Consider the following 20,406-nt stretch of genomic DNA (forward strand, 5'->3'; position numbering starts at 1 on the left):
AAGAAAGAGAGGAAAGAAGGAAGGAAGGGAGGGAGGGAGGGAGGAAGGAAGGGAGGAAGGGAGGAAGGAAGGGAGGGAGGGAGGGAGGAAGGAAACATACATCTAATGAGAATAATGGAAGGTAGAGTTAAACTTTAGGGACAATGAGGGCTTGAGAGCTGGTATAACTAAAATACAAAGAGACACACACTTACATTTTTACCTAAATATTTTACTACATATCTACCACTTATTAAGTGACCCATGTGACCCATATCAAGGTTAAATCACCCCTTTGTGCTTCCTATTCCAAGCTCTCACATGGATGTAACAGAGATCATTACATATGTAAAGTGCTTAGTATACCAAAATGTTCAAAAGATATGTAAGCTCTCCTGCACTCCTCACTTTACCGTCACTAAACTTAGATGTCTTTTTCCACTATTCTTAAACAAGCATGATAACCATTTGTCTTAATTGATAATGTTTTCTCTAACAGGGTCCTATATACAGTTTTTAAAAGTACTGAGAGCTTCAATGCAGGTCTACAATCCCTAGCCACAATTCTGAGAAAGCTCTGAAAACAGAAAGTGTATTCCTAAGCTATCTGGCCACAAAATGTGGCATGACCTAAACTATGATTATTAAGAAGACAAACCTGGACAGTCTATATACCATGTACTTATTCCACTAAATGTGAATACTGCTACTTTTTGCTGTAAAAATACTAATGTGTTTGGTTCAATAATGCTCCTTCAAACCCTCCCAAGGGTGATAGAGATATTAATATATAATAACATTATATGCAGTGTATTTCCTTTTCAAAATCCAAAATCTCAATTCCAAAATACAGATGTGCCACTATGGCAACCCCCCCAAAAAAAAACTTCCAATAATAGCATGTGACCTGACACTAATTAGACATTCTCTTCTCATTTTATCACACAACACACTCTGCTCCTTAAACCTGAAAGCAAACCCTGAGGCTAGCTTTATTTCAATATGTGAGTTATGATTTCTAAAGTTATTTTCCAGAAAACCTGGACTTTGGTCTCGGGTTGTCCTCTAATTATTTACATACCTTCTTGCACATCTCTAGGACTCAATTTCCTTATAGATAAAAATCAAGTAAACCAGCTAGAAATGCATCTTCTAGAAAATTAAGATGTAAATAAAGACATCAGAGTGGTCTCAGTACAATCTCAAGTGGTTAGCTAGTGGAAATACTCTTAAGATATCAAATCATAAAGAGTGCCAAGATTTTATAGAAATAAGATAACATCTCCACCGAGTCAACATTGCCTTCCAGTGCTCTTTATAAAAAGCAATAAAGGAAAAAATGATCCACACATGCCACACACCATCCCAACCAAAAAAAATTATTAAGTACTAATGTTCGAATATCAAACTTACTATGACGTTTAAATTCCTTCTGCAGTTTACTGATCTGGTTGCTTTTTATCCTGTTCCCAGATAGAGTTTTCACTTTCTTTGGTTTCAATGTAGTCTTTAGACTGGGTCCAGCCCTTGCATCTACCACCTGGAAGAAAATACTGAATATTTAATAATATTTTTAAAAGGATACCAGGGTATCCCCCTTTGGTTCAGATCCATGCCTATTTGAGAACCAAAGTTTTATACTAAAGAGGATGAGGCTCCATGTGCATCTTTAATCATCATATGAAATAAACGAATAAATATTACTTATCTAGTGAAGTTTTTAAAAGTATTCTTCCTGTAAAGTGGGCAATAGCGGGAGTCTGTTGGAAAAAAATTTAAATAGATTTGTATATGGGATAATCATTAATGGATGACCCAACCAGGTTAAGAATCAAGCCTAAAAACAATTCCATTTCTACAGGATAATGTTTTGCAGTTTACAAAAAGCTTTCCTATATTTTTTATCTTCAGTACAAAGCAGTAAAGGGGCTATTTTTGTTACTCCAATTTTAGACTGAAGGAAAACAAGGCAAAGATAAATTATGCATTTTGCCTTATTTCACCAAGCGAGTAAATGGGTAAGGTGGTAGAAAGGGGAAAAAAACTAGAACCAAGATCTTCAGGTCTATTCTTTGTTTTTTCACTATACACTTTAATCTCTGAGGTGAGTTACATGACGGCAATAGCATGTTCTCCCACAGTCTAGCCCAGCCATTGCTTTCAGCCCATATGATGCTGTTTCTTAGGTATTCATTTACATTTATTATATGCAGATCTCTACCCCATGAAAAAGGAAGGTTGTTATCATCTTCACTGTTATAACAACAACGCTATCATCAAAGGACAATGTAAGGATAGTGTGAATAACTATGTGTTATACTTTCTATATATCTCATTCAGTTCTCACAATTGCTCTGTAAGATAGCTATTATCTTTGCACTTCATAAATAAATGTGAACTGCTCAAAGTACACAACTAGTATAAAGGCAAAATTCAAATCCAAGTCTGATTCTAAAACCTATGTGCTCATTAGTACCAACCTGAGTTCAAAGGATCATGTTATACAAAGAGATTTAAGAAAAAGGACTCATATCTAATTAACTCTGGGAATTACTGGGTTAAGCCTAAAAATATGTGCATGCTTACTGTGAATCTCCAAAAGGGGGGTATTGGATACAGCCTTAAGGAAATGCCACAACAGGCTATTCTGTTCTAAAGATGTCAAAATGTTAGGCAATTATATCTGAGCAGCAGCTAGTATTTTTCTTTAAACTTTCCAGACTTTTCTACCCTAGGGATATATTATTTCCTAAATTAGGGGAAATTAATGTTACTTTAAATATAATAGATATAAATGAGAAAAAAGAAAGATGGACTAACATGATTCCAGTTTTTTTTTGATCCTGCTGGCAACTTCTTCCATCTTTTCACAAGCAGGACACAGGCATTGCAGATGTCTCCTGAACGAGTCTCATGCAATCTGATAAGAAAACAATCAAATCTTTATCAGTCTCCCTTACCTTAAAGAATTCATGCCTTCCTAAAATGCAATTTAAAAAAAAATGTTTGCAGGAAGGGGAGTAACTCAAGAAAATCAGTAGGGGAAATTTTCAGAAATCTAGGAAGAAGACTATGTAAGCACCAAAAAAGATTTTTTCCCTTTTTTGTTCATTAATACGTCTCTTGCACCAGAAATAATATCTACTATATAGCAGAGATTCAATAAATAGTTGTATGTATCAAGTAAAAAAAAAAAAAAAGAATTCATAAAAGCACATTTCTTTTGGGAAAAAAAAATTGTATCTATATATGGTTTACAGATACAGTTTAATCATCCTGGATGATTCTGTTTCTATAGTTTTCTATAGAATATTTCTATAGTATATTCTATAGTATATTTGTTTCTATAGTATATTTCAGAAATAAAGTTAACTTCTAGATCCAACAAACCTATTCCATGTACTGCAATGTGGTTATTTTGAAATGAGAAATGCTTTTAAAATTAAATAGGTCAGGATAGGTGCGGTGGCTCACACCTGTAATCCCAGCACTTTAGAGGCTGAGGAGGGTGGCTACTTGAGGTCAGGAGTTCGAGACCAGCCTGGCCAACATGATGAAACCCTATCTCTACTAAAACTACAAAAATTAGATGGTGGCTCATGCCTGTAATTCCAGCTACTTGAGAGGCTTAGGCAGGGGAATCGCTTGAACCCAGGAAGCAGAGATCGCAGTGAGCTAAGATCATCACACCACTGCACTCCAGCCCAGACAACAAGAGAAAGACTCCATCTCAAAAAAAAAATAAGTTAAATAGGCTGGTGCGGTGGCTCATGCCTGTAATCTCAGCACAACTGAAGACCAAGGCGGGAAGATCGCTTGAGCGAAGGAGTTCAAGACCATCCTGGGCAACACAAGGAGACCCCATCTCTACTTTAAAATTTTTTTTTTACTTTTAATTTAAAAACTGCTTTTAAAATTAAAGAGTAAAACTCAAGACCTAGAAGAGATTCTGATTATCATGCTTTTAAACGATGCTGTTTAATTAATCTTTCTTGAAATGTGTAAATACATTTCTTTTTAGGTGGGGGTGTGGGGGTGAACAAAATCTCATTCTGTTGCCCAGGCTGGAGTACGGGTGGGATTATGGATCACTGCAGCCTCAACCTCCCAGGCTCAAGTGATCCTCCCACCTCAGCCTCCCTAGTAGCTGGGACCACAGGCACATACCACCATACCTGGCTAATTTTTCTATTTTTTGTGGAGACAGGGTTTTGCCATGCTGCCCAAGGCTGGTCTTCAACTCCTGGCTCAACCGATCTGTCCACCTTGGCTTCCCAAAGTGCTGGGATTACAGGTGCAAGCCACCGCACCCAGCCTGAGTAGATATTTCAAAAGTATCAAAATACTACCCCTTGACAAGTAAAATAATGTGCCATAATATTCCAGTTTCACAGCAAACAAAACCAGAGAGGCATTATAGTTTTAAAAAATGAATATGGCCAGATGAGGTGGCTTATGCCTGTAATCCCAGTGCTTTGGGAGGCTGAGGCAGCCGGGAGGATGAGATCAGCCTGGGCAACATGGCAAAATCCTGTCTCTACAAAAAAATAGAAAAATTAGCAGGGAATGGTAGTCCATGTCTGTAGTCCCAGTTCCTCAGGAGGTTGAGGTAGCAGGATCACCTGAGGCAAGTGAGGTCAAGGCTTCAGTGAGCCATGATAGTGACACTGCACTTCAGCCTGGGTGACAGAGTGAGTTTCTGTCTCAAACAAATGAACAAACGACCGTATGACTGGGTAAGGTGGTGCACACCCATAGTCTCAGCTACTCGGGAGGCTCAGACAAAAGGATCATTTGAGTCCAAAAGTTCAAGGCCGTCATGCAAAATGATCACACCTGTGAATAGCTACTGCACCCCAGCCTACACAACACAGGATGACTGTCTCTTTAAAAAAGAAAAAAAAAGGCCGGACATGGTGGCTCACGCCTCTAATCCCAGCACTTGGGGAGGCTGAGGCAGTCAGATCACCTGAGGTTGGGAGTTCAAGAGCAGCCTGACCAACATGGTGAAACCCTGTCTCTATTAACAAAAAACTTAAAAAAGAAAAAAAAGAATGAATAATTTCCCATGTTAGAAATTACTTTCATCACTTTTTCTTATCAAACATTTGTTGATCATTTATTGTTAATCCTGGACTTTGTAACTATTATGAAGGTTGTCAAAAAGGTCTGTGCCAACCATGCCTTTTTAAATTTTATTTTTATTTTAATATTTTCATTTCCTCAACCTCGCAGGCTCAGGTAGATCTTCTCACTTCAGCCTCCAGAGTAGCTAGGATTACAGGCACAAACTATCACGTCCAGCAAGTTTTTTGTTTGTTTGTTTGTATTTTTTGTAGAGATGGGTTTTGCCATGTTGCCCAGGCTGGTCTCCAGCTCCTGAGCTCAGGTGATCCGTCTGCCTCAGTCTCCCTAAGTGCTGGGATTACTGGCATGAGCCACTGCACCTAGTCAAGGGTAATTTCTTTAAAAGCATTTTTAAAAATTAACCACAAAAGGAAGACAACAACAAAAGGGTTTGTCTAGCTACAACTGTAAGGGGCTTCACAATTAACGTGGTAGCTCCTCATAATCTGGAAAAAAGTAGACTGTTGGTATTGTCTGATTCATTTATATAGCAGGAGACTTAAATAGCCTAGATTAGAATAAATGATTTTAATTAATAGCAAATTGTTCCAATCACCTTGCTTACAAATATTTCCGTAGGCTGTGTGTGGTATTTTTTCACTCTAAGAATAGTACAAACATCAGGTGATCTTACCCAAAACAGCTCTGGAAGTCCTTTTCATAGCGTTTACTGTCAGTGAATCGAGAACTGGAGGACTTAGCTCTGCAAATACAGCAGCCCTCTATACTTCGGTACATCTTTGGCTTGTGAAAACCAAACATCTTTTCTTCTGGGCAACAGTCTGTAAAGCCAAGGGAATGACACATCTTTGTTGAGGGCTGTAACAAGGAACCATTAAAGAGTTCTCTGTGCTCCACCCCACCCCCAAGTCACATGGTGTTATATGACCAAGCCAGACAGGCAGCTCAGGGGAAGACCTCCTGGATCTACCTCCATTCTTGGCACTAGCATGGCAAGTGTATAAAACAAAAAAGAAAGGCTTAGTTATTTAAGGAGGACTCTACCACCTCCTGACTCTCCTAACAAACTCACTCTAAAAATGGGGAAGAGGAGGAGCATTTTTTAAATCAGGTTTTTAAGTATGAAATGCCACAAACAATCCTGTAAAATAATGAAGTCATACACAATCAAGGATGCATCCTAAAATTTAAGACACACCTTTTTATTTTGCACCTTTGCATTAATGTGATTCTCCTCTGGGGAAGTTTTGAGCATTTACCATGACCGCTATTTGATACTAAGCACACAACCAGCTCACTATGCATCAGCCATACCACTCTGCCTAACGGGAATTCAGAGGGGATTTCTTCTGTGATAAGTGGGAAGTTCTAAGCAGCCAAGTTTGGCCCTGAATTGAAACTGCTGAAAGGAAGATGTAAAATTTACAAAAATCCAAGGTTAGAATTTAATAATAATAATTCCATAAATCATGAAGACAAAGAATGAGCTCATGTTGCCTGATCGCTGATCTGCCCCTTAGGTCTTAGAGGTTTCTGGACCTGTTCTACAAGGCTTCATGCCTGAGAGTAGTCACAGTGGGAGGCAAATGTCCCAGAGATGTAGAGTGAAATAAATTGTAGTTCTTCTGTTCAAAGAAAAAAAACATCTCAACATCAAGGAAGGAAGGAAGAAAACAACTCTGGGGCTGATGCAAGTATGTAGCTGGCAGTAAATCTGTACCTTAGGAAAAGTAATTTGGTATATCCAAATCAAGGGCCAGCTTCACCAGAAAATCTGGACTAAGAGAGGTGATGAAAAGGCAATGAATATGGAAACTAAACTCTAATGGACAAGTCCAGAAGATGTGTGTCTGTCTGAGGCTCTAACTACAAATTATCACAACATTATCACATAAAGCAACAATAAAAAGAAAATGTATTTAGTGCCCATAGTTTTAGGCATTAACCACAGAAAATTATCAGTTGTTTTAGAAATAAACTGAGATAAGTAAATCTAAAGCTTCAGTACAGTCATGTGTTGCCAACAGTGGGGACATATTCTGAGAAATGCATCACTGGGCATCCTTGTGCAAACATCAGAGTGTCTTCACACAAACCTAGATGGCAACAGCCTACAATATCCCTGGGCTATATGGGATAGCCTACTGTTCCTAGGCAACAAACTTATACAGCATGTGACTGTACTGAATGCCATAGGCAACTGTAATATAATGGTAAGAATCTGTGCATCTAAATATAGAAAAGGTACAAAAAATATGGCATAATCTTTGGGGACCACCATCATTTATGTAGTCTGTGGTTAACCGAAACGTCCTTGTGTGGCATATGGTTGTATTTGTCTTTGGATTATCTTGTCTGATCTCATTCCTTTCCAATTCTGGTTAGTATACTACAGGCAGTATTAATGAAAATGATTCCGAACTAACCAAATATCCAGGCTTTTTATGTGTATTTTTGGATACCGAGGGATTTTGAAATATAATAGAGGGTTTAGAACTTTTAAAGAAAAATATTTTTTAAAACTTTTATTAGCAAATAATTAGCTAAAAACTGAAACTTCCCTTCAAACAGGCTATTGTTAATAAAGCGTTCCTCTTCAATGTTCTTGCTGGTGAGAGAGGCAGGCAAAAGAATGAGATGGGGCAAGGAAGAAAACCTTGATACTTTTCAATAATTAAGTCTAAACAGTTACCTCTAAGAATTGTTTTTTTTTGTTTGTTTGTTTTTAGTTGATAATTATTTTAGTTGAATGCTTGGGAATTTGATGGCTTTGAGAGGAAGAAAAATGAGGAAGTACCCTCTACAGTAGTAAGAAAAGGTCTAGAGAGGCCTGTTCAAATGAGGCAGATATTTTTTTCTCAATCCAACAACAAACCCATATGATAACTGAAAAGAAAATCATGAAGAAAATAGTCACATGTTGCTCTGGAAAAAACAATATCAAATGACAGAAGATTGCAGAAACAAAAAAGCAGAAGAGCAGTTATTGCTTTAATTTGTATATTCCTGTTTCAAGGCAAAATGTAATACAGCCCTCATCCGCATACCGCCCTGCAGTCTTCTCCAAACTCCCCCAACAGCTTGCATTACCATCAAGAAGGTCAGGGAGCAGTTCCTCTAATACCCTCCAGCTTCACCCATAGCCCTTGGAAACTTCAGCGTCTCTTCTCAGCAAGGACAAAAGAAGCAGAGCAAAAAAGGCCAGTTCATTCCATTAATACACAGACCAAATCCAATTATGACAGATTCCTATCTCCACCCTCACAATCTCTTTCCCTTTCCCCATATGAACAAGTCCCCAAAGCTATCAGCATTCAGCTCATCTCTACGATGTGAACTACCTTCACTGAGGTTGGATTTGACCAAGACCCCATAGTTTGTGCCAGTTACCACACTGGCAAGCTGTTAAGGATGTTAGAGTTAGAGGTAAATACTGAGGCTTTCTTTTTAATCAGCCAAAGATTTTTTTCTGCTGGTGAGGACCTCCACAAAACTTACCCACCAGCCCCTGGCAAGATATTCCATTCATCATCTGAAGAATATTATTCTTAAACATAGGGGAGAATAGGCCGATGTCTTAAGATGCATAATCCATTTTTATATAGCTCCATGACCTTACTTTTCTCCTGACAAAATTCTTCTGCCTGAACACCTGAGAAGGATTTAAATTCTAGGGCTTACCCTCTTCCTAGGCAATGCTCAGTGAGAAATGCAATAAGGTGGCAGACACCTGTCCTTATGCAACACACAAGGAGCATGTGAACCTTTTAATGGATGACAACTTAATAAACCTATTAAGCCTTTTCTGAGCTTATCCCCACACTTAAGAGGCACCTGAGAATCTGCAGCAGATACACAGGGGTTTCATTTTGGGTTTTGTTTACAGCATCCAACTTAAGCAGTGGTTGGTGTTTAACCATTTTTAGGTTTGGAGAGTCCTGATCTCAACTGAAAGTATTTTCAAAAATCTACAAACCCATTAATGTTTTAAAAAAACAACAAAAACACTACTTAATCTCTGGAGGAAAACCAAGGACACAAAATGGCCTGTGAAACCAAGTTACATTATATATTTGATAAAGTAGTGAGTGGGCGTGGCATAACTTGATTTTAAACTGGAGATTTGTTTTTTCAAGCAACCCAGTGGTTCTTTAGAATACTGCTTTCCTATCACATTTGTGCAATATTAAATGATTTCTCCAGTAAAATCTATCTTATTTGTTCAAATAACACCAACAGCTATGAAACTGTATGTGATTTTTACCTCTATTCTCATACGCATCATATCACCCGGCACTATGTTTTAAAGAAGAAAGGTAATCTATCTGCTTTCTAATAGATTAACAGTTACAGCTGAGAACAGACCCCATACAATCTCACCCTTAAGCATGTGTTTGGGGGAAAGAAGAGTAAAAGCAAGCTTTGAAATGAAGCCAAAAATCAGGAAAAACTTAAAATACTAATTATGAACTGTCATTTGTCTTCTAAAATCAAATAGTGGTATTGTTGCAAAACTCTGAGTATACTAAAAGCCACTGAATCGTACACATTATAAGAGTGAATATTATGGTATATAAGTGAGTGAATTTTATGGTATGTGAATGTTCTCAGTAAGCCTGTTTTTTAGATATTTAAAAATAAGAAGGGCCAGGTGCTACACCTATAGTCCCAGTATTGGGAAGCCAAGGTGGGCAGAACACGAGGTCAGAAGATCGAGACCAACCTGGCTAACACGGTGAAACCCTGTCTCTACTCACAATACAAAAAAAAAAAAAAATTAGCCAGGCATGGTGGCATGCACCTGTAGTCCCAGCTAACTGGGAGGCTGAGACAGGAGAATTGCTTGAATCCGAGAGGCAGAGGTTGCAGTGAGCTGAAATCGCACCACTGCACTCCAGCCTGGGCAACAGAGCAAGACTCCATCTCAAAAAAAGTGAAAAATAAAATAAATAAAACTGGGTTAGGAATTCACTTGTCTTTATCATCTTTATAAATTCAGCATCTAGGATGCCAGTCTCTTAGTAGGTATGTCAACCCAAATGAGAGACCAAGATAGGAATCTGAATCTCAGTCAAACAAAGTTTATTAGGCCAAGCTTGAGGATGTGCACCCAGGAAGCACAAGTTCCAATAGCTTATAACCTATGTTTCAATGTAGAGTATATGAGGCACGGTATTCATACATTATTTTAAACAGGGGGATACCTGCAGTACAGTGAAGCAGCAATTACATTTCTGTCAATTTGACTGGTATTCAGTGATGTTACACGTAAGGTAAATGTGGCTGAGTGGATAGGAGAGGTTAATAATTGTGTAGGCATCTCAGGGTCTGGCGGAAGGATGATTGATTCCATCCTGTCCTTGTTCTATATTCGACACAGAAGTTTACAACCAGTACCTGTTACTAAAATATTTAACAAACTCCAGTTACACATACACAAGGGGTCAGCCTTAGTTAATAGGCTATGGTTTTATTACCCGTATGTCCAAACTGCAGCCATCTTGGCGCACTTTTCTCTTTTCTTCTGACACCATCATCATCATCTACCTGTCTATCTACAACATGTTTTCTTAAGGTCCTTGAAATAGAAAAAACATTTCAAGATGTTTTTCAAGATTTCAGGGGTTACAGTTAAAACATGCCTATTTATGGGCAGTTGTAACACTTATCTGACATAGCTGCCTTTGCATGTACACATTCCTGAGCCAGAACAAATATTTAGAAGAGGCTGTGTCAATTCATTTTTCCTTTTATTTCCACATTTCACCTCTTTTGATCAAAATTTCTCTTTAGAGAACACAAATGATCATACCTTATGTCCTTTTGTCCCTCTTCATTGGGAAGGCTCATTCCCAGAAGTCACATCCCACACTGGAGGGAAAGAGGCAACATGAGGCTGATCTAGGCCTGAGGCGGGCATTCCAGGGGTATGTAGTGGAATCTGCTGCTAAGCTTACAGGATGATTCTATCTACATTGTGCTATCATAATTGGGGGAGAGGTGTTATTATTTTTTTAATCAAGACAGGGTCTCACTATATTGCCCAGGCTGGTCTCAAACTCCTAGCCTCAAGCAATCTTCCCACCTTGGCCTCCCAAGTGCTAGGATTTCATGTAGACCACTGCACCTGGCCCATAATTCTGGTTTTGGCAATAGAATTACAGCAGTTGGTTATAAATATCCTGACTAATTTAACTGATAGTAACAGAAGTAAGATACAGACTATGATTATATCAAGGTTTGAGATCTTTTTGTAATTTTTAAGTGATGATTGGGCATTCACACATGTGTGAGATGTGCCTCCCTGAAACCTTGTTATGACATCAGCACTTTAACCATCTGACATGAAAAAGGGTTCCAACTGCAGACTGGAAGAAATGCTCCACTTCCAAAGGAAGCCAATTAAGTGGGTCAATGAGAAGATGGGTATTTTGTGCCTCTTGTAACCATTTAGCTTGCCTGGAAATCCTTTCTATGCAAGTCTCTACTTCACCTGAGGTATTGATACAAGTGCGGCAGGCAGTGTGAGCTACTGCACAGACTCCTTGTCCCAGCTACTCAGGAGGCTGAGGTGGGAGGATCATCTGAGCCTAGGGAGGTCAAGACTGTAGTGAGCCATGATCACACCACCACCACACTCCAGCCTGGGCAACAGAATAAGACCCTCCCTCAAACAAACAAACAAAAAAAGGCAATGTAATGCCCAAGAAGACAAAGCCCTTCAATTTGCTAGCTATTTTGCCAGCTATTTACACTATGTCCCCATCCTTGGGTTGGTGGGTGTGGCCCAATGCCACATACCAAAATGTATCCCCTAACTATTCATTCATGGGTAAGGTATTTAAAACATAAGTAAGCCACAGATTGGTTTTACTTCAGGCCTTACAAAAGCCTGCATAAGCATGATATTTAACAAATGAGATGTGCTGGCACAATTTGCTTTGCTTTTTCTCCTTTGGACTTTCGGTTGCCAGATATGACAGAAATGTTGGGAGGCCAGGAATGTGCAGGGACAGTGGCCTGGAAAAGGTGAAGTATGTGTTCTAGATAAGTTAGAGAATTTGTCCCTGATTGGTTTAGTGATAGACAGGCATGAGAGTGGTGGGGAGGGGTAAGACTGGGGGGATATTATTAAGCAGAGAAAGAAAATATGGCTTGGCTTTAGAAGCTGAATTTGAATTTGGAAAGTGACATTTGGAGGGAACTCATGCAAGTATATGGTAACATTTGGAGTGTCAGAAAAATCAATCACTGGCGCAACAAGTAGCATGTAATGATCTTGAATGGCCCTTGGAAGGTGGTGACAAATGCAGCAGTCTAAGACAATGCCTCCATCTGCCACACTTTGGGAGAGTTTAACTAATGAACTATTTTCCCCATCCCCAGCAGAGACCCTGAAAAGTCAAGTGTATATATATAGGTGGCCATCATGTGTATAGAAATGTTAACCAGATTATATATCCTATAAACTGAGTCAAAGCAGACAAGGCCAATAGTTCCCAAAGTAAATATATTACTCTAAGAATGTTTAGACAGGAGATCATATAGGCCTGGTCTGAAGTCTTGGGTCAATTAGCTGTCCACTCAGATGTTGTCAACCTTTTGTCTTGGTTTCAGGGTTGAAGCTGTTTGGTGAATCAGAGACAGGGATCTTTGGTGGGAGTCATGGTCCATTCAGGAAGTTGTGCCTTTTTAAGGTGACAGATATGGATCCATGAGTCTACACCCTTTAACTCTGCTGCCCATGGATTAGTCAACAGTACCTGGCAGGGGTCCCTTCACCATGGCTGGAAGGAGTCCTTTACGAGAGGTCTTTTCCAACAGACAAAATCTCCAGGTTGGAGGACATGACCAGAATCTTCATCTCCCAGGAACGTACTGTGGGACATGTCTTGTACTAAGGCCTGGCTTTTCATGAGTTAGTGAACAAGTCCCTTACAATCGTGCAAGATGTCCCCATTCACTAAATTTGGATCAGTCATCTTGATTCCCATGTGTCTGGGTCTTCCAGTTAGAATTTTATGAGAAAAGAGTTGATAAAGGGATGGATCAAAGGTTGAGCAATATCAAGGGGAGTGCCTTCGGCCAGCAGAGGTTAAAAGCCTTCATAAATTTAGGCAGTTGTGTTTTCATTATTCCATTGGTCCATTCTATCAATCCAGGTTTAGCCCCTTGTGTTTTATTATTCCATTGCTCCATTCTACCAATCCTGAGGACTAAGGGTGGTAGGCACAATCAAAATATTGAAATATAGGCCATTTTTTTTTAAACCAAGTCTCACTCTTGGTTTAAAAAACAAACAAACAAAAAAAAAACCTAGGCTGGAGTGTAGTGGCGCGATCTTGGCTCAGTGCAACCTCTGCCTGCCAGGTTCAAGCAACTCTCCTCCCTCAGCCTCCCGAGTGGCTGGGACTATAGGCATGCACCACCATGCCCAGCTAATTTTTGTATTGTTAGTAGAGACGAGGTTTCACCACGTTAGCCAGGCTGGTCTTGCACTCCTGACCTCAGGTGATTCGCCCACCTCAGCCTCCCAAAGTGCTGAGATTACAGGCATGAGCCACCATGCCCAGCCCCAAATTTTACAAATGCTTAATAACCTAGGCAGTAAAATGAGTTCCCCTATTGCTGTGAAATTCAAAGGGGACTCCCCAAAATGGAATAATCCTTTCTAATAAGATTTTACCCAGTGCCATTGCCCATCAGCAGGGTAAATCCTCAACCCAATAAAAAAACATGCAATCATTACCAATACACAGTTAATTTTTAAAATGGTGGCAGCTAGATAAAATCAAGCTACCGTAGCTCAAAAGGTCTAGGTAGAAGAAAATGGCCTTGAGACCCATAAAGGAGTTTTCCAGGATTATGTTTTGGGTAGATGGAATAAATCTTCTGTGCCATGATGATCAATGACAGTCTCCAGCAATACTGTTTATAATAGTATATCATTTTATCTGAATTCCAATAGGTCAAGCCGTAAATGTATTCCATGCGGGGCAACTGAAAGCCACTGGGTTAACGGTTTATCATTAGGTCCATACTGTAGTTCAGTTTTGGGGAAAAAGTACCCCCAGTTTCATTTCCAGGTAGATCTTTCTTCTGTGGAAGCTAAGTCTTGGCTTTCCTTTAGCATAGACTTAACTGTTTAAGTCTCACAATCATCCCCAGGATCGGGCTGGTGACTCAAATGCAGCTCTCTTAGCTACTGCATCAGCAAATTGATTACCTTGACTCTACGTTGTGTCTAATTCAGAGTAGCCAGGAACCTTCATAATTGCCAAGAGAGAGCTCCAAGACTTGTCTATTTGTTATGGGTTGCCATGAGAACCCATAGCATTCCAAAGTCAGAAGCACCACCAGATGCATAGGGGCATAATTTGCCACCTTATTCTTTGCTAGTTGACAAGTTTTAGTCACAGCAATCAGTTCAGCCAGTTGGGCTGACTTGGCCTGAAGAAGACTAGCTTCAGTGATCATGGCACATCCTGCTTTAAACTTGCCACCTTCTCCCCTCAAGTAAAATACATCTGTAAACCATTCTATCTCAGCATTAGCTAGTAGTATTTCTTGTAGGTCTGTCCTTGGGATAAAAGGTTGCCTGTGTCATCAGGACAAAGTCATGAGAGGTCTTGTCAAGAGTGGCTAGGCCTGGTGCAGTGGCTCATGACTATAATCCTAGCATTTAGGGAGGCCAAGGTGGGTGGAATGCTTGAGCCCAGAAGTTCGGGAACAGCCTGGGCAACGTGGTAAACCCAGTCTCTACAAAAAATACAAAAACATAGCCAGGTGTAGTGGTGCACACTTGTAGTCCCAGCTACTGGGAAGGCTGAGGCAGGCGGATCAACTGAGCCCACTGGGGTCGAGGCAGCAGTGAGCTGTGATCACGCCACTGCACCCCAGTCTGGGTGACAGAGCAAGAATGTCTAAAAAGAAGAGAGAGACAGACAGAGTGGCCAGGTTACAATTATTGCAACAAGAGATGGTAACACATTAGAGGATGATAAAAGTAAGACCTAATAGGAAGCTAATTTATTAACAGAAAAGTGTTGAGTATGATGAGAATTCACCATGTTAGCCAGTACCCTCAATTGAATATGGAATGAAGGCGGTAAGGTGGGGACACCATGACTATCTTTTCAATAGTTTTATATAGAAAGGCTGTAGCTGATATTGCCCTCATACCAGGGGGCATTCCTGGAGTCATCAGATCTAACTGTTGACTAGAGGTCTTTGCTGGTCACCATGTCCGAGTCAAAATACCACGTGTTTCCTCCACCTCATGAACAGAAAGAGAGAAAGTTCATAGTTTGGGTGTCTTATTGCTGGGGCATTTACTAATCTTTTTTTTTTTCTTTAAGACAGAGTCTCGCTCTATCACTCAGGCTGGAATGCAGTCAGCTCATGCAATCTCTGTCTCCCAAGTTCAAGTGATTCTCCTGCCTCAGCCTCTCTCGTAACTGGGATTACAGGCATTTTGCCACATCCGGCTAATTTTTGTATTTTTAGTAGAGACGGGGTTTCACCATGTTGCCTAGGCTGGTCTTGAACTCCAGGCCACAAGTGATCTGCCCACCTCCGCCTCCCAAAATTCTGGGACTATAGGCATGAGCCACCGCATTGGGCCTACTAATCTTTCTTTAATTTGCTGCACGGCTGGTTGTCCCTCACGAGTCCACATAATGGGATCAGGCTGGTCATTCTTTAAACAGGTATAAAAGGGTTGGGTCACACAATATAAATTTAGTATCCAGCTTCTGCAATAGCAAGCCAACTCCAAGAACCCTCTAAGCTATTTTTTAGTAGTAAGCATCAAAAAAGCTAAGATTCCTTTGATTCTATCGGGACTGACGTTCAATCCTTTGTCTGACATGACATGTCCCACATATCTGACTTGAGAAAGGCAAAATTAAAGTTTATCTTTAGACACCCTGTACTCTTTAATGGCCAATTGAGGTAAGTACAAGTTTTCTTCTTCAGAGGAAGAAAGTGTATCAGAGCAAAGTGTGTAAGGATCCACTGAGAGAAGTCTGAGTCTGCTAAATTCAAATTTCGGTATTTCGGAAAAGTAAGTGGGGCGCTGTAAAACCCTGTGACATCACAGTTCAAGTATACCATCATTCTCTCCAGGTAAAGGCAAACAAATACTGACCACCTGGATATATAGGGATGCTTAAAAAGGCACTACAGAGATCCACAACTGAAAAATATTGTCAGGGCTGGGAACAATGGCTCACACCTATAATCCCAGCACTTTGGGAGGCCAAGGTGGGCAGATCACTTAAGGTCAGGAGTTCGAGACCAGCCTGGCCAACACCATGAAACCCTGTTTCTACTAAAAATACAAAAATTAGCTGGGCATGGTGGTGTACACCTGTAATCCTAGCTACTTGGCAGGCTGAGGCAGGAGAATCACTTGATCCCAGGAGGTGAGGCTGCAGTGAGCCAAGATTGTGCCAATGCACTCCAGCCTAGATGACAGACTGAGATTCTCTCAACAAAAAAAAAAGTTAAAAAAAAATATTGTCTGACATTTGGTATGGCAGACAGGAGTATGAAGGTTAAGAAGTGCTGGATTTCTAGGTATTATAATACTGTCTACAGCCCTTAAGTTTTGTACAAATCTCCATCCTTTCCCATGTGATTCCTTGACAAGGAAAATAGGAGTATTGCAGGAACTGGTGCAGGGAATAATAAAAGCTCTCTCAAGATAATCACATGATTGGGGCAACTCCACCTATGGCTCTTGTAGTGGTTATTATTTTAATTAGGCAAGGGTTTCTTAGTGTTAATCTCAACCTTTATTGGAGTAGCTGAGAGTATCTTTCCTATGTCTGTGTTAGACAGGAACTACAGCTGGGTAAGAAATAGTTTCAAGTAAATGCTCAGCTTCTGGCATTAGTAGGAAGGTTGAAGTTTGAAAGGAGCCTTATGATTTCCTTCCCTTTATTAGATTTCATTTATTTTTCCCATTTTCCCAATCATATGAAGGTATCTTTACACCACTCACAACAACTTGTGATTATATATATCTATAATGGAGTTTCACTCTTGTTGCCCAAGCAGGAATGCAACAGCATGATCTTGACTCACAGCAACCTCCACCTCCCGGGTTCAAGCAATTCTCCTGCCTCAGCCTCCCAGGTAGTTGGGATTACAGGCATGGCATGTGCCACCAAACAAGGCTAATTCTGTATTTTTTTTAGTAGAGATGGGGTTTCTCCATGTTGGTCAGGCTGGTCTTGAACTCCCGACCTCAGGTGATCTGCCCACCTCAGCCTCCCAAAATGATGAGATTAAAGGCATGAGCCACTGCGCCCAGCCAACTTGTGATATGTTATCAGGGCATTTTTGGTTTGCTTTCCCCAATCCCATGGTTCCAGTTCCAGAAACATTTCCCACTTTGAGGAAAAAAATATGACCATTATGGATATTGTCGAAATTTCAATCCAGGTTAAACAGGGGCTTCTGGGCATCAGGAAAACATGGGATTGGCTGAGGGTATCACATTCATAGCCCTTGGGAGGACGCCAAACCCAATGAACCAGTAAGGCAAAGGTGTGAATTTAAAGCAAGAGATAGGTTTATTAGGTATACCCATGCTGTCAATCTTTTCATTTCTCTGAGAAATGGGATTTCAAGTAAAGTAGAATTTATAACTGATACAGCAGTTCATGTGCCTATTATTGTGTTAATTTATCCCAAACAGTGAGTTAAAGAATTGGGAAAAAATGAAAACCCATTATTTCCTCAGAATAGCCCGTAGTTCTCCAGTTTATCATCCTGTTGTTTCCATTTCAGTATCTTACAATTCCTTTTAAAATGCCCTAGTTTCCTGTAGTAGTGACAGACAAGGGGAGAAGAGCTCTCAGGACCAATACACTTAATTTTCTTCCTCTTGGCCTGGGAATTTTAAGAGGTTAACTGTTACCACTGTTAAGTGCACAGCCTTTTAGTTTTCGTTTTTTATCAATGTGCAGGACAACTGTTCAGCTAAGTTGACCAGTCATTAGTTCTGGCCATGACCTAGTCATGTGACATTTGACAAGAGTGGCTAGTGCATCGTTCAAATTATTTGGGGTTTTTTTTTGGTTTGTTTTTTTGTTTTTTTTTTTTATTTTTGAGACAGACTTTTGCTCTTGTTGCCCAGGCTGGAGTGCAGTGGTGCAATTTCGGCTCACCACAAACTCTGCCTCAGGGGTTCAAGTGATTCTCCTGCCTCAGCCTCCCAAGTAGCTGGGATTACAGGCATGTGCCACCATGCCCAGCTAATTTTGTGTTTTTAATAGAGACAGGGTTTCTCCATGTTGGTCAGGCTGGTCTTGAACTCCCGGCCTCAGGTGATCCGCCTGCCTCAGACTCCCAAAGTGCTAGGATTACAGGTATGAGCCACTGCGCCCAGCCTGGGAAATTTTAATTTAATACAATGTCATTTTTATTGTTTTCAAAGTTGTCCACTGCCATCTGCAATGTTGTTCTCATGTTTTATCAAAGCTAGTAAAAAAAAAAATCTAAAACAGGCCTACCCGAATTCTACCATTGCTGGATTTTAATCCAATCTACGATCTTTTGAAAAACCAAGAGAATGGCATTTAACAGAGAAGGTGGTCATGCTCATGTGTCTTTGAGCCATATTCTGAAAGTTGGGGAGCTGAGTGCACAGAGGTCATACTGGATTTTCAGGAACAAGATCTGTTAGGGGATCCAACCACACTGTGCTTTTTCTAGCTATTCCTTAGCTCTAGCAGCTGAAACCAGCATGTAAACAAGTCGATAAATGTCAGAAAGACCTGGGTCATAGGTTTTAATTGCGAGTTCAAATTCTTCGGTAAAGCAAATCGGATCTTCATAAAAGTCAGGAAATTCCTTAACTATGGCCCATAATTTGACCTTGGACAAGGAAGGGCTGATAGAGAATCAGGATTCCAGGCAGGCCAGGCACACATGCTGCTGGTACTGGAAGTGAGCCACCAGGACAGAACATAAGCAAGCCAGTGAGTGGGTCCTGCAGGCCCCCGTACCTAGGACCAAGCATGGCAGCTGCCAAGGTGGCTTTAACCAAGAGAGTAGATCCAACTGAGCTTATAACAGTATTTTTAAAGCATGCAAGCACTGAGAAAAATGGTGAATTTTTCAGGTCTCCCAACGACTTTGTCATTCGATACTTGAACGTTTTTGGAGAAAGCCAGCCTAATCCAAAGAATGTGTTACTTTTAAGTGGAGTGGTGGATCAGACCAAAGACGGAAGGAATGTTGTCCCAGCATTGGTGATGCTAAGTTTGATCACTTGATAAAGGTGGCATCCACCAGATATTACTATTGTAATGATTGGCGCATTTTCAAGAAAATGTGGTCTTTTAATAGGTCCTGCATGCCCCCTGATGGTTTGTTTATGGTAGCCTTTCAGCTGTTTCACAAAGCTGGCAAAGGAGAAGTAACTTTTGATCAGAAAGAGGACAGTACCAGCAGTCTACAGGTCTCATCCAAGTCACTGTTCCCTGGTCCCAATGGTAACAACTGGCATTTATCACCATCAATTGGTTTTGCCTGTTTAAACTTAATTGCAACTATACAGAAAGTACTATTCTGGTCTGGCTTCTTTTGTTTAACATTTCTGAGATTAATCCATGCTGTGTGTATTTTTTATTTTTCTTGACTGTAGAGAATTCCATTGTGTGACAACATATCCATTCTAGGTTCAATAGACACTTTGGAACATTTTCAGTTTTGGCTACTACAAGTACTGTGTTTTCAACATTGTTTTACCTATGTTTTGATATACGTGTGTCAATATTTCTAATAGAACTGCTGAGTCATAGAAAATTTGTATATTTAGCTTCAGAAGGTCTTGCCAAACTGTTTCCCAAAGTGATGGTACCAGTTAACACTCATACTATCACTGTATGGTGGCATCATTTATTTTGGATCTTTGCCACCACTTGGCATCAGTCATTTTAATTTTAGGGATATCTCACTATGTGGTTTTGATGAGCATTTCCCTGATTCCAAATGGGTCATACAACTTTTTTTCATACTTATTGGTCATTTGGGTATCCTTTTCAATCATGTGCCTATTTTCTGGATACAAAACGTTTGGTGGTTATATGTTTCACAAATATCTTTACTCTGTACACTGTTACTCACTGAACTGAGTCTTAAGGAACTTAAGTTCCTAATTTGAATGTAGTACAAGTTATCAGCATTTTCTTTTGCAGCTAGCTCTTTTTGCATCCTGTTTAAGAAATCTTTGGCCGGGCGCGGTGGCTCAAGCCTGTAATCCCAGCACTGTGGGAGGCCGAGGCGGGTGGATCACGAGGTCAAGAGATCGAGACCATCCTGGTC

The 20,406-nt window shown here is 40.2% G+C and overlaps 1 protein-coding gene and 1 non-coding gene across 8 annotated transcripts in view; one reads left to right on the top strand and one right to left on the bottom strand.

Annotated features, from left to right (window-relative positions):
* Nucleotides 1-20,406, bottom strand: part of SINHCAF (SIN3-HDAC complex associated factor) — a 46,807-nt gene that overhangs the window by 12,956 nt on the left and 13,445 nt on the right. For 4 of the 7 annotated variants that reach the window (XM_017532163.1, XM_017532166.2, XM_017532162.2 and 1 more), the window contains exons 2-4: nt 5,741-5,888; nt 2,800-2,899; nt 1,393-1,519 (exon numbers count right to left, since the gene is read on the bottom strand). In XM_017532163.1, the coding sequence (XP_017387652.1) occupies nt 1,393-1,519; nt 2,800-2,899; nt 5,741-5,868 (355 nt within the window). In that variant the 5' untranslated portion in view covers nt 5,869-5,888. Of the gene's footprint in view, nt 1-1,392; nt 1,520-2,799; nt 2,900-5,740; nt 5,889-12,613; nt 12,756-20,406 lie in introns of all 7 variants that reach the window. The other 3 variants (XM_037739860.1, XM_037739862.1, XM_037739861.1) reach the window with 2 other exon arrangements.
* LOC119471868 lies at nt 11,313-11,412 on the top strand. Its single transcript, XR_005200958.1, has one exon. It is a non-coding gene; the product is annotated as a small nucleolar RNA U13 (small nucleolar RNA).

This window comes from Cebus imitator, unplaced genomic scaffold, assembly GCF_001604975.1.
Source record: "Cebus imitator isolate Cc_AM_T3 unplaced genomic scaffold, Cebus_imitator-1.0 Scaffold76, whole genome shotgun sequence".
Lineage (NCBI taxonomy): Eukaryota > Metazoa > Chordata > Mammalia > Primates > Cebidae > Cebus > Cebus imitator.